Source organism: Amblyomma americanum, chromosome 11, assembly GCF_052857255.1.
Source record: "Amblyomma americanum isolate KBUSLIRL-KWMA chromosome 11, ASM5285725v1, whole genome shotgun sequence".
Classification (NCBI taxonomy): Eukaryota; Metazoa; Arthropoda; class Arachnida; order Ixodida; family Ixodidae; genus Amblyomma; species Amblyomma americanum.
Genome location: NC_135507.1, coordinates 24,697,560 through 24,709,772, shown reverse-complemented (window position 1 = coordinate 24,709,772; position 12,213 = coordinate 24,697,560). Strand labels below are relative to the sequence as shown.

Here is a 12,213-nt window from a genome sequence, read left to right as displayed (position 1 = left end):
TACACAGTACGAGCTTTGAAATTATCCTAGTGCCCTCCACTAAGCACCTTTTCTCACTTTCATCGTTCACTCCCCCTTTCAGTCCCTCCTTTCACCATTCCCTCACATCGCGGTTCGAGTGGCTGTCGACAAGTGAGAAGGTTCCTGCGCCCTCTCCTTTTATAAACATAAATTTTAGGGAAGTTGGTTTAACTCTTTGTCGTATACCTGCAGCGCAGAGTAACCACGTTAACAAGGAAGGAAACGCACATACGCGGACGCTGCTTCCTCCGTGTGTGTCCACTTTCTTACCTACTTTGCGCTCCAGTTGTATCAGTAGTAGAAACCTACACTCTAAACAAAATGAGTAAAAAGGGAGGGAAACAGTCCTCTAGCGCGCGCCTTTTTATAAAAGGGTGTGCGCTAGACGACAGTTTACTCCCATACAGGTGTATTTGTGTTTAGAGTCTATGTCGTTCAGCAAAGTAGGATTTTAACGGTAATTAAACCGAGGAGACGTGCGAAAGCATGGGCTCATTCTTCGCCTCTTCTTTCTGGCATCTGCATATACACGAAACCGTGTTTCTGGTTCATCATATTCACACATACGGCGCTCGACTCTGATCCGGAGTACCCGGGTTCGAACCCGACCGCGGCGGCTGCGTTTTTATGGAGGAAAAACGCTAAGGCGCCCGTGTGCTTTGAATGTCAGTGCACGTTAAAGATCCCCAGGTGGTCGAAATTCTTCCGGAGCCCTCCACTACGGCACCTCTTCTTCCTTTCTTCTTTCACTCCCTCCTTTATCCCTTCCCTTACGGCGCGGTTCAGGTGTCCAACGATATATGAGACAGATACTGCGCCGTTTCCTTTCCCCCCCCCAAAAAAAACATTATTATCTTCACACACTCTCTCCACTCGGTGGCAGCTGACCCGACGCCCTCCCCCCACTGGCTACAGCTGGCGCTATGCTCTTCTCAACTTTCCCATTGGCTGCAGCTGGCGCGACGCTCCTCCGAACTAACCCGACTTACAAGGCTGCCCACAAGATTCTTGGTTGCTTAGTGGTGCTTTCGCACTAAAAATAAAACAAAACAAAGCTAGCCCAGGCTTCTGCGCTTTCCGAATTCATCCTAAGGGTTGCGCAATATCCGTCTCTTTCGACTCCTCTTCCGGTAGGTGATGTACCTGGCCTTCCCCGGCGAGCTGCTGTCGCTGATGTTGCGCGAGACGGCGCTGCCTCTGAGCGCGTCCAGCGTTATCGCCGCCGCGGGCTCCATGGAACGGCCGCTGGCGCGACGCGTGGCGCGACACGCCCTTTCCTACGTGCTCTTGGTCAAGGCAGCGTCGCAGGGGTGCGCCGTGCTGGCTACATTCACTGTGCAGCCCGGCCGCGCCGTCGAACCCGGCGACGTGCAGCGCCTGCTCGAGGCAGTGCCGCCTCAAGCACGTCTCGTGGAGCGCAGCAATGGCACTGCTGACGCCTTCTCCGACATGGCCAGGTTGGAGCGAAGCTTTGCTGAATGATTAATGACGTATTACGATTGGAGATCCGTTGTTTCCTTTCCCCGCGAGACCGAAGAACGTGTTTCAAATGCCGATTGGGATTCTGATCTTGAGTCCTGATTGGACAGCGACGGTGTGACCCCTAGAGTCTCTAGCGGATTCGGAGAGCTGCTCCTAACCTCCGACTGGAATACGCCATAAGGTTCTTTTACAGCGATATCTGGCACCTTCCAAAGTGATCTGTGGTTTTTGGGCACCGCTTAGTACGCATTGCTCCGCAGATGGGTGGTGAGAAGAAAGGAAAATTAACGCCAGATAGGATTAGCGGGTTGGGGATTGTGGGGAGGATAAAGTAGAGGGGGAAGCAGAGCATATATATAGCTGCGGCCGATGGGGAACACCTTCGCCGTCTTTTAATGCGTTAGCATTAGAACCCCCATTAGCGCAAAAAATGTCCCGCGGTGAAGCCTTGGGAGGAAAGAGGACAAAGTGGAGAGGAGAAGATTGAGAGGGAGAAGAAATCAGAGATGAGAAATAGAGAGGGCAGGGGAAAAGTGAAGCGAAGGTGATTCTGTGAAAGGAGCCGGGTAGCGAGAAGGAGAGCGTGGTCGCCAATCAGCGTCGACAGGTGGGAAGAGTGGCGAGGGGGTACGTCGTGGTGCACAGTGATTGGTGGATTAAATCGGGTGCGTGGAGAGGAGGTACGACGCGTCGCACTGTGATTGGTGGAGTGAATCACGCCACCCGCCGCCATCAGGGGGAACTAATGCTAACGCATACTCAGCCTCGTGAATATCATTGATCGTCTGTAGTCCTAGGGTTTGCACACCTTGCACTTTCGCTGCGCAAATTTTTCCTCTGCACTGCAGAGCTCATGAACAATGGGTATACTAGGCCCTAGCTCACCTGAATAAAAATAAAGATCACCCCTGTCTTCATAAGGATAATCGGATACATATGGCCTCGTAGATAAAGTGGATAGGTTACCCATGTTATCTATTTCGAGCTTGGAAGGGAAGGAATTGCTTAGTAGATGAAGTGAAAGCAGGTAGCCTCGGCGGAATAAATCAATGGATTTCCCTGGGAGCTGCGCTGATAAGAAGACAAATAGGGAGGGCGCGGTAATCATACTGTAAAAAAACAGACGCCAACTGGTAAAAAAAAGGTATTTGACGTCTCGGCGCCTAGCAGGGGTGTCGAAATCTTTCAGGTACACAGTTTCCTGTCGGAGCACCCTGGGAGGAGCGAGAACACAATGTTATACAGGTGGTCTTTAAAAAAACGAGATGAAGAAGCGGGAAATAATAGGCGATCAGTATTTCACTATAGGTGGAGGGAGAAGTTGGAGTGCTTAGGTGTCTTCTTTCCTTTCCTGTGTATGCATTTTTTTTTCAGGGGGTGGGGGAAAGAGAGTTGAACGAATACTTATAGTCCAACTAGCCCTTCTGATCAGCACTCGAGCGTATGGTCATCGTAGCTGCTTCTCACTTGCAGAAGCTTGATAGATATTTACTGAAGGACTTGGTGAACCTCAAACGGCCTGAAATATTGGGTACTTCGCTTCGTTGTCTGTTCTCGACAGGAGCCTTTTCCCAGAAAACATTGTGGAAGCGTTCATAAACACTGTAAGTTACCTTCTGTTTTTTTCCCTTATCTTCAAAAATGCTAATTCTAAATGATCTCGTCTTTCGAGCTTTCTACTGAGGCTACGTACGAGGTGCATGAAATGCTAAATCTTCGAAGTTGAGATGCGATGCAGTTTGCACTAAAATCTATAAGAGTTTCGCGAATTTATTTTTGGCGCGCGGCTTGCGTTTCCTGATAGCGAATACTTGCAGCCCTTGTCTACGTTGTTGACATAAAATTCGTTCAATTTATAATTTTTACACTTGCAACATGCTTAACTCGCAGAATTGGAGAAAGCAGTTTTTGAAAGAAATTTTGTTCTGCGGAATTCATGCAGGAAATAAAACATGTCCAGCTTTCCTGGACATCCAGCATCTAGCGCTATCTACTAGGCATTTTTTAAACTTGTAATTTTGAGAGTCCCGAGAGGTTCTGCTCGAACATGGTCATTATCATGGCCGACTGTTTCGAAATTTCCGCTGTGATTTTGAGTGGTCAGCGCCACGTGGCACGCGACGGCAGCCATCCAAACTAAAAGCGTTTGTCCAGATTTCCTGTGCTATTTACCTGAATCTGCTACAGAACACATTCAGATTCAGAGGCATTCAGAGGCAAAGCGGTTTTATGGCCTACGGATTGCGTGTCGCTTCGCATTCTGAAGGTCCCTGATTCAGTTCTTAGCACCTTCAGAATGAATTTTATTTTCCTTTGCTGATGACGTCACTGGGTTTCGAAACACCACTTTATCTTATAGTCTACTCCGGACGTCATCCGAGACAATGGTGACGTCATCTATGTTTTCGGACCACTACTGTTGGACAACAACGCCGGCGCCGCCGGGTTTTTTTTGCCGATGAACCGTATAATACCTTCGCATCAATAACATCCATAAAGTGAGAGTACGATTGGTTTCGGCAGCGCTTTCAGCATTGAAGTGAACGGCAAAACAGGCTACGCGAGATCCGCCTCGCGCCTATACGGTTGCGGGTATGGAGCGCCAAGCGCCGTTTTGAACCGTCAGCCAGATCGTCATTGAGGTCAAGCGGCATATCGCATTGCTACACGCGCGTCTCCGTCTCGTTTCGTATTCGGTTATTTTGAACAACTTCAGTGACGTGACTTCTCCCAATAAAATGAGAAAGTGATCTACCAGCCCGTTTTATTGTGGGCTCTTGCTGCCCCTTCGTCGTTTCCCTGCACGCTTTCAATGCGTTGTTTCTACAAAGGGACCTTTTAAACGCGTTAAAGACGCCCGTGTGCTGTGCGATGTCAGTACACGTTAAAGATCCCCAGGTGGTCGAAATTATTCCGGAGCCCTCCACTACGGCACCTATTCTTCCTTTCTTCTTTCACTCCCTCCTTTATCCCTTCCCTTACGGCGCGGTTCAGATGTCCAACGATATATGAGACAGATACTGCGCCATTTCCTTTCCCCCAAAACCAATTATTATTATTATTATTATTATTATTATTATTATTATTATTATTATTATTATTATTATTATTATTATTATTATTATTATTATTATTATTATTATTATTATTATTATTATTTAAACTGGCCTCAATACGTCTTAAAGGTCCTGTCGTCGCAGAAACGGGGTATGAATAATATATGGGTTCCACTGTGGTAAAAAAAAATCTGCGAAAACAAAATGCAGCTTTCGTGTAAGGGCCGCACCCCGTCGATATTTAACATAAATAACAGTCCTTCCACGAGTCTGTCTATACGGCTAAAGCCCTTGATATTTTTTTGTTTTGCAGGACACATCGGAGGTTCTGTCCTTGTCGAGTAAGTTTTGAAAATATTGCCAGCGATGAAATGTTATTTACAGCGAGTTGTCAGCTTTAAATCCGCCAAAGGGTGTACGCAAGGCGAGAGGAGTTCTGACAACAAAAAACAACAGGTTCCTACATGGATGATAAGGCAGCGAGCCTCTTGATGTAGTGTGTGTGGTTGTTGAATACTCTAGAGAGGAGCGAAGGAGATAGAGGGCACAGGCGATCGTACGATTCGATGCAACAAATCTGCGTTAGCAGTACTGGTTGTTCATTTCACTTTTTACATTGATCGCTTTATCATTGCGCCTTTCAATACGATTCAGAAGCCTATGAAGGTTTCAGAGTCTTCTGAATGATGAAGGCGGGTGAATGGCCAGTGCTTCTGGAGAGTGCAAATGGATGAGTGAATGGTGGGTGGAGGCCTTCTGAAAAATAGTGGGTGGATGGGTGGGGATGTTTGCGGGCGGGCAGGCGGGCATGGGGGTAGGCAGGCAGGCAGGCAGAAGGCAGGCAAGCAGGCAGAAGGCAGCCAAGCAGGCAGAAGGCAGGCAAGCAGGCAGAAGGCAGGCAGGCAGAAGGCAGGCAGGCAGGCAGAATGCAGGCAGGCAGGCAAAAGGCAGGCAGAAGGCAGCCAAGCAGGCAGAAGGCAGGCATGCAGGCAGAAGGCAGGCAGAAGGCAGGCAGGCAGAATTCAGGCAAGCAGGCAGAAGGCAGGCAGCGGAGGTCAGGGTAGAAGGCAATGTTGTGCGTGGTGTGCGTGTGCAGAGCATATACTAAGTAGCCACAACGACAACTGAGCAGTGTCCCTCCTAGCTATCCTGTACGCTCGCGGCGCAGACAACACGAACGCGCGCCGATCCCACCACCGGCTAGTGGCGCACCAGGCGGGCGTGTTGGTTTTCTGCGCCATGCTGGGGTCCGTGCTCTCGAGCGACCGAGGAGGCGCACTGCTAGGCTTCTTCATCGGCCTCAGCAACGCCATGATGCTGGTCGCACACCTGGTGCTCGTGTACGCCCCCTTCGGGGTGTTCTTCACGACGGCCGCGTACTTCGTGCAGGCACGGAACCTACAGGTACGTTTGTGTTGTATGTACAGGCCGTCTCACGTAAGGCTTCCCAAGAATTACAGCTGTCAAAGCATTCACCATCCTGCGGATGTGTGTTTGTTTTCGCGTATTTATTCTAATTGCTTATTTTAGCTTGAGGTTCTTGGTTTCATGTACGTTGTGCTGCGGACGTTATGTGATTCAAGCAGGAAGGGCAAATAAACATTTTTTCCATGATGCCATACAGTTGATACCATGAACAGTTTCTTTACACTACAAGCTCTAAGATTTCGTAGCATTGACACAACGCGATGGGACAGAGCAAAATAAAGTAGTAACTCGAGAAGACATTTAGGGGTTAAAACGCACTGCCTCCGGAACTTTTCAAAATCAACCCCAAGCATAACCGCATGGAGCATTATATTTCATTCCTTTTTACCGTGATCACGAGTTTTTTTTTCTAGGGCACTGTGTGTGCGGAATTCGTAAACACGCAAGGACTTCGTTTTGCACAGTGACGAACTCTTTTTTTTCCTGTTGCCTGAATTTCTTGTGAATGAAACTCAAAATTCGATGGAATTAAGTGCGCGGACCGCTCAGTATAAGAAAACTGGGGCCGTAAAGTTCCAGCACTTTTTGATGATGATGCAGATGGATTTTTATTGCGCAAGGGCAGTTTTGGCCAAAGAGCACCATGGCACAAGGTGGTTTTTCATTTTACAAGGTGGGGTCAAAGCATTTTACATTGAAGAAGCCGAGCACAAGGCAGGGGAAAGCTTGTACCCATTGTATCACCGGTGGGTACCCGGCGGCACCCGGCGGATGCTCCAACTACTAGGCCGCTGCTGCGGTTCTTCCTGCACTTTTTAATTAGGACGATATAAAGAGCTCAGATAAGATATTTAAAAACCTATCAGGACCTTTGAAATAATAGTGGTGGTACTGACGGCGACTACGACTTCTTCTATATACGTCGCTCAAAGAAGGTTGACATCGCGCTAAACTTGCGGCACGCTGCCAAGCATTTGTCCGCCTGTCCAGCTGATGGCGTCGCACCTGGGCCTGTACCTGTTCACGGTGGTGCTGGCGCTGGGCACGCATGCGCTGTTGGTGCTGCCCCTAACGGCGATGGCGGGCACTAGGCGCAGCTTCCGCGCCCTTATCTGCCACGGTGCTCTCCCGCTCCTCCTCTCCCTGAGCATGGGTTCCGGCCGGGACACCGTGCCGGCTACCATTGTCGCGCTGGAGGAGCGCCTGCACCTGGACCCCAGAATCGGTGCGATGCAGCTCGGGGGTGCATGCACTGGCACGTCTAGGTTGTCTCGGTGCCGGCTCCGTAGAGTTTATCGAAATTACTATGAGGAAAAAAAGTCACCACCGTCATTCTTTCGACTTCGTTAACGCTTCATCCACTAGGGGAATGGCGGCTGAATTGTAAACGCCGCATCTGACTTGGCCACGAACGTGGATTCAGTTGCTGAAATATGGGCGAGTGCGCCTCGGTTCAGATGCATAGGTTTAAGTTTAGGTGTACATGTATTTTAAGCAATGCTGAATAAAACGCGTAAGTAATATGCTAGCAATATAAAGGATCTGAACCATTCGTGCAGGTTCACTATCGGAAGTTTTGGATTTAAAAATTTCGAATTTCTGCAGGCGAAGACGTTTTCGGACTAATGCAATCCTATAGACAAATAAGAGGCATACACTTCGCGGCATCCGCGGGTTGGATGAATGTTCCCAGCGGCAGGTTTCCCTCTAGGTAATACTGCATAAAACTACGCTCAGCTGTCTCCCACTCCGCTCAAAAGGCCACTCGAAAGGCCAGATTTCGGCTGCTTGCGCGATGCCTTGTGCGAGGCCTGGTGTGAGATAGCCTGCATATGGGCATGCGTCGCCGCACTGATACGTCACTGCCTTCTGCTTTATCGCCACGCTGTACCCTGCCGCGATCGCGAACGATTGCCGGCGAAGGTATTGCAGGCCGCGGAACGAAAGCCGAGATAACAAGTATCGGCGTGTGCTGCAGCCACAAATTTTTCTGGGACGCGTTATTTCGGCTTTGGTTCCACTGCCTGCAGCGCCTTCGCCGGCGGTCATTCGCGAGCAGGGCTTCGGGCCGGAACAGCGATAACGGCAGCGTCATCAGAGCGGCCGCGTAGGCTCAGATGAAGGTTATCTCTAACCAGGCGTTATTGGTGAGCGTCGCGCGTGCAGCCTAAATGTAGCCTTTCGAGCACTCTAGACTCGAGCTAGATCGAGCTGACTACTGTACAGTTGACGTAAGACGACAGTATTACTGCGCCGCTCGTTGCGACCATTACGGTCTAAGAACACGTGGATGTCTACGCAGTGCGGCTGCTAGTGCCTGCGCTGGCCGTCCTGGCGGTGAACGGAACTTCAATCTGCGTCACCGTCAGCGCCCTGTTCTTCGGCCACATGAAGACGGACAACATCGAGCCATTGACGGTGCTCTACGTGTGGTAAGCCGGCCGTCGAGCCTTCAGCAGATCCGCAAGCAGTATTCAGTCAGCACGTAACGCGGAGCGGCACATGAGAGAGAGAGAGACCTTTTTATGAGGAAATAGAATTTTGCCGGTGTTTAAAAATTGCTGGAATGCTGCTCTGCTTGGAGCAGGTATTAGCGCACATAGACAAGTACAGACAGCAGGCACGTATCCAAGAGAGGGGGGGGGGGGGGGGAAGCAGTGTTGTTAGGCATGGGCCCTGACAATCGAGGTTCGTATACCCTGCTAGCTCTGGGGTGGATTTCCAACACAGAAAGTACGGAGTACTTACAGTTGGCAACGCATATATTTAGGCTCCTGACCGCAGCGGCGGCCTAGTGCATGGTCTGAGCACCCGCCTCGCATGCGGTAGGTGCGGGGTTCGATCCCCAGTGCCGCTGGGTACCCACCGGTGATACAATGGGTACAAGCTTTCCCCTTGTCTAATGCTCGGCTTATTTAGGGTGAAATGCTTGGAAAATGGGTCTTCGACCGCATCTCGAGTAGAAGAAACTACCTTGTGTCATGACGCTCTTTGGCCACAGATGCCCTTGCGCCATAAAAAAAAAAACCATCGTCATCGTATTCAGGCTCCTTTTGGTGTATCCAGGCATTATTGTGGGTTTCTGTACGTTCTGGGGGAGGCGTGAACAAATAAATCAATGGGGACGCTTGAGTCATCCAAAGAGTGGAATGAGATAACATAAGATTACACATTTGTCCCAGCTTCTGTCCAAGTTCTTTGTGTGTTTTCGTCAGTTTCTCTGCTGCTGTCGGTCCGCAAACCGCCATATTCGGACTGATACCTTCAGTAGCAGGTATCCGCTATGTTGTGACGGTGCCGACATTTGCATATATCGCTTACTTTTCTGATTTCTGTTAGCTATCGAAGTTGCTGTCTAGAAACTAGGTTGCTCAAAACACGGTAGGCTGGTTATGATGGCGTCACGAGGTCACGTGTCCTCATTCGACCAATCAATTGCTACCTGCCACGGTGGGCAGGTTGTGATGACGTTACAGGGTCACGTGACCTCCCTCTTTCAGTCAGCGAATTTCGTGACACCACACATCGGCGGCGCTTTGGTGCGACAACTCTAATGTTGTCGCATTAGAAGCGCTGCGCAGTAAACTCGAGCCTCATTGTGCCCCATATTGGTTTGTTCATAGAAGGTTGTGGACAAATCCACTTCTGGTGAGGGGAGTGCGCTGTACGTCGGTTCTGGTCACCGAGATCAGGCCGCACCCCAGGCCTAGATAAGGAATTCCATCGACACGCGAAGTTTTTTTTTTTTCTCAAACTCGGTAGAGAATTGCGCGGCATCGGGATTCGAATCCCGGTCCGTTTTCACCTGCCGCGGTGGCTCAGTGGCTAGGGCGCTCGACTACTGATCCGGAGTTCCCGGGTTCGAACCCGACCGCGGCGGCTGCGTTTTTGTGGATGCAAAACGCTAAGGCGCCCGTGTGCTGTGGGACGTCAGTGCACGTTAAAGATCCCCAGATGGTCGAAATTATGCCGGAGCCCTCCACTACGGCACCTCTAATTCTTCCTTTCTTCTTTCACCCCCTCCTTTATCCCTTACGGCGCGGTTCAGGTGTCCGCCGACATGTGAGACAGATACTGCGTCATTTCCTTCCCCCAAAACTTATTATTATTATTATTATTTATTACCTTTTCACGCGAGGCGGACGCTCTACCTCTACGCCATCGCTGCAAGCTTTATTAGGGGAAATGTGCGTGCCCCTGTGTCGTTTGATAAATTCACAACGACATAGAAGGCTGCAGTGCAACCTTCCCACACGCCACGTCTCAGATAAATACCGCGTACGCAGCTTTCCTTTCCTCGTTTCGTTGCTGCGCGCGCTATAACCCTTTCTAACCCAAGACCACGCGCCCGCATCGCAGCCTACTCTCCGAGCTCTGCAGCATGGCCACGCCGACCGGTGGCGGTCCTGGGTACCTGAGGCTCCGCCTGATCCAGGAGACCGTCGGCATGCCGACGGAATACGTTGGCATCCTCTTCGTCACCGACTGGATTGTGTGCGTGTCTTCCACAGCGCGATCCTCTCTCTGGTCGCAAGCCGCTGCAATCAGTGCAGCTCAGAATGCCTACGCCGTACCGTAGCCTCACTGCGAACTGAAGTGCCCGCATGTTCGCCTTCTTACGTACTACACGAATGGTGGCCACGATATTGAGCTTGGCTGGTCAGACCTTGTATAAGAGTCCCAACGTGCCGCAAGGCGACGTTTCCATTTCAGTTTTCTGCCGAAGCGAAACATCTGCGGTCCGCACTGCTAACGGATGACTTGTACAGTCGCGCTCAGCGTTACCGGCAACGCGAAGGTCCGCACATTTAGCAAATACATCCCCTCAAACGTTCGGATGGGGAGGGGTTGGAGGGTAGGGTAGTCATTTATTTTCTTCCGGTTTCTAACCAAGCGTAGCAGGGGGCGGCAGAATGTTAGGTGGGCGGATGAGATTAAGAAGTTTGCGGGCATACGGTGGGCGCAGTTGGCAAAGCACAGGGTTCATTGGAGAGACGGGAGAGGCTTTTTCCCTGCAGTCCATGGGCGTAGTCAGGCTGATGATGGTGGTGATGATGATAGTATACATCCCATGTAATGTTCAGGCGGGGAGGGGTTGGAGAGTAGGGTAGTCATTTATTTCCTTTTGGTTTCTAACGAAGCGTAGCAGAGGGCGGCAGAAAGTTAGGTGGGCGGATGATATTAAGAACTTTGCGAGGATACGATGGCCACAGCTGACGAAGGACAGAGACATGGGAAAGGCCTTTACCCTGCAGTGGGCGTAGTCAGGCTGATGATTATTATGATGATGATAGTACACATGCCACGAAATCATCGGGCGGGGAGGTGTTGGAGGGTAGGGTAGTCATTTTTCTTCCTATTTGTAACCAGCCGTACTAGTCTGCACCGCCGAACGCGCCTCTATCCAAACATCGGCGTCGCGATGCCGCTGATCTTGACGGCGTTGGCGCAGGGATCGGCTGGCAACCGTGGTTGACGTGCTGACAGGCGTCGTGGGCGTCCAGGTGGTGCAGCATTACAGCGGCGAGGAGCCGCGGCCCAGGGAGGACGCAGAAGAGCACCTACCCAACGACGACGCGACCAAGGAGCTCGCCCGCTAGCGCTTCCCTTTGAAGGACGTGGCGCACAGTACATAGGGACACTAATAAGCACCGCTGCCCTTTAGTGCACGCCGATTTAAACTAAGGGCTTATGCGAATTATGTTAGCTGTGTATACATTACAAGAGTTTCGTCGCTTGTATAATTGTTCTGAAGTAGCAAACGTGGCCAGGGACTGTCCTGGAGGTTCGCTCATAAGCTCACGCCGATGTGAATCGTTCTGCGCGATTTAATCACACCCGTACTTTTGTAAAAGAACGATAGTAAAAGCTTGTTGTAGACCAGCTGAATAGCTGTTTTAGTGACTGAGCGGGTAATCGCTCGTGGTCATTAAATTGTACCTTTGTCACATACATGGGCAGCCTAACCGCACTAAGCTTCAGGTGCCTGCAGAAGGTTATTTACTACTACTTTCTTCATTACCACATCCTACTTCCTCTCCTTAGATCGCGGTAAATGTCCATCGACCTGCCCACCGGATTGTGGGCAACCTGCCAGCCTTCACGAAGGCCTTTAGGTCAAAGGCCTTTGTGGTAAAGGCCTTTAGGTCAAATGGCTTTAAAGTGAAGGCTCTCACGGTAAATACCTTCCGGCTAAAGGTCATTAGGTAGTTCTTTAGGCCAAAGG

General features: G+C 50.4%; 1 protein-coding gene across 1 annotated transcript; it reads left to right on the top strand.

The window, feature by feature from the left end:
* The first annotated feature begins 1,161 nt into the window (after positions 1-1,161).
* Positions 1,162-11,670, top strand: LOC144111148 (neutral amino acid transporter A-like). Its single transcript, XM_077644303.1, has 8 exons — positions 1,162-1,478; positions 3,065-3,107; positions 4,873-4,900; positions 5,728-5,963; positions 6,978-7,212; positions 8,290-8,419; positions 10,347-10,481; positions 11,440-11,670. Exons 1-8 carry the CDS (start codon positions 1,195-1,197, stop codon positions 11,585-11,587), a joined length of 1,239 nt encoding a protein of 412 aa, XP_077500429.1. The 5' UTR covers positions 1,162-1,194; the 3' UTR covers positions 11,588-11,670.
* The last annotated feature ends 543 nt before the right edge of the window (positions 11,671-12,213 follow it).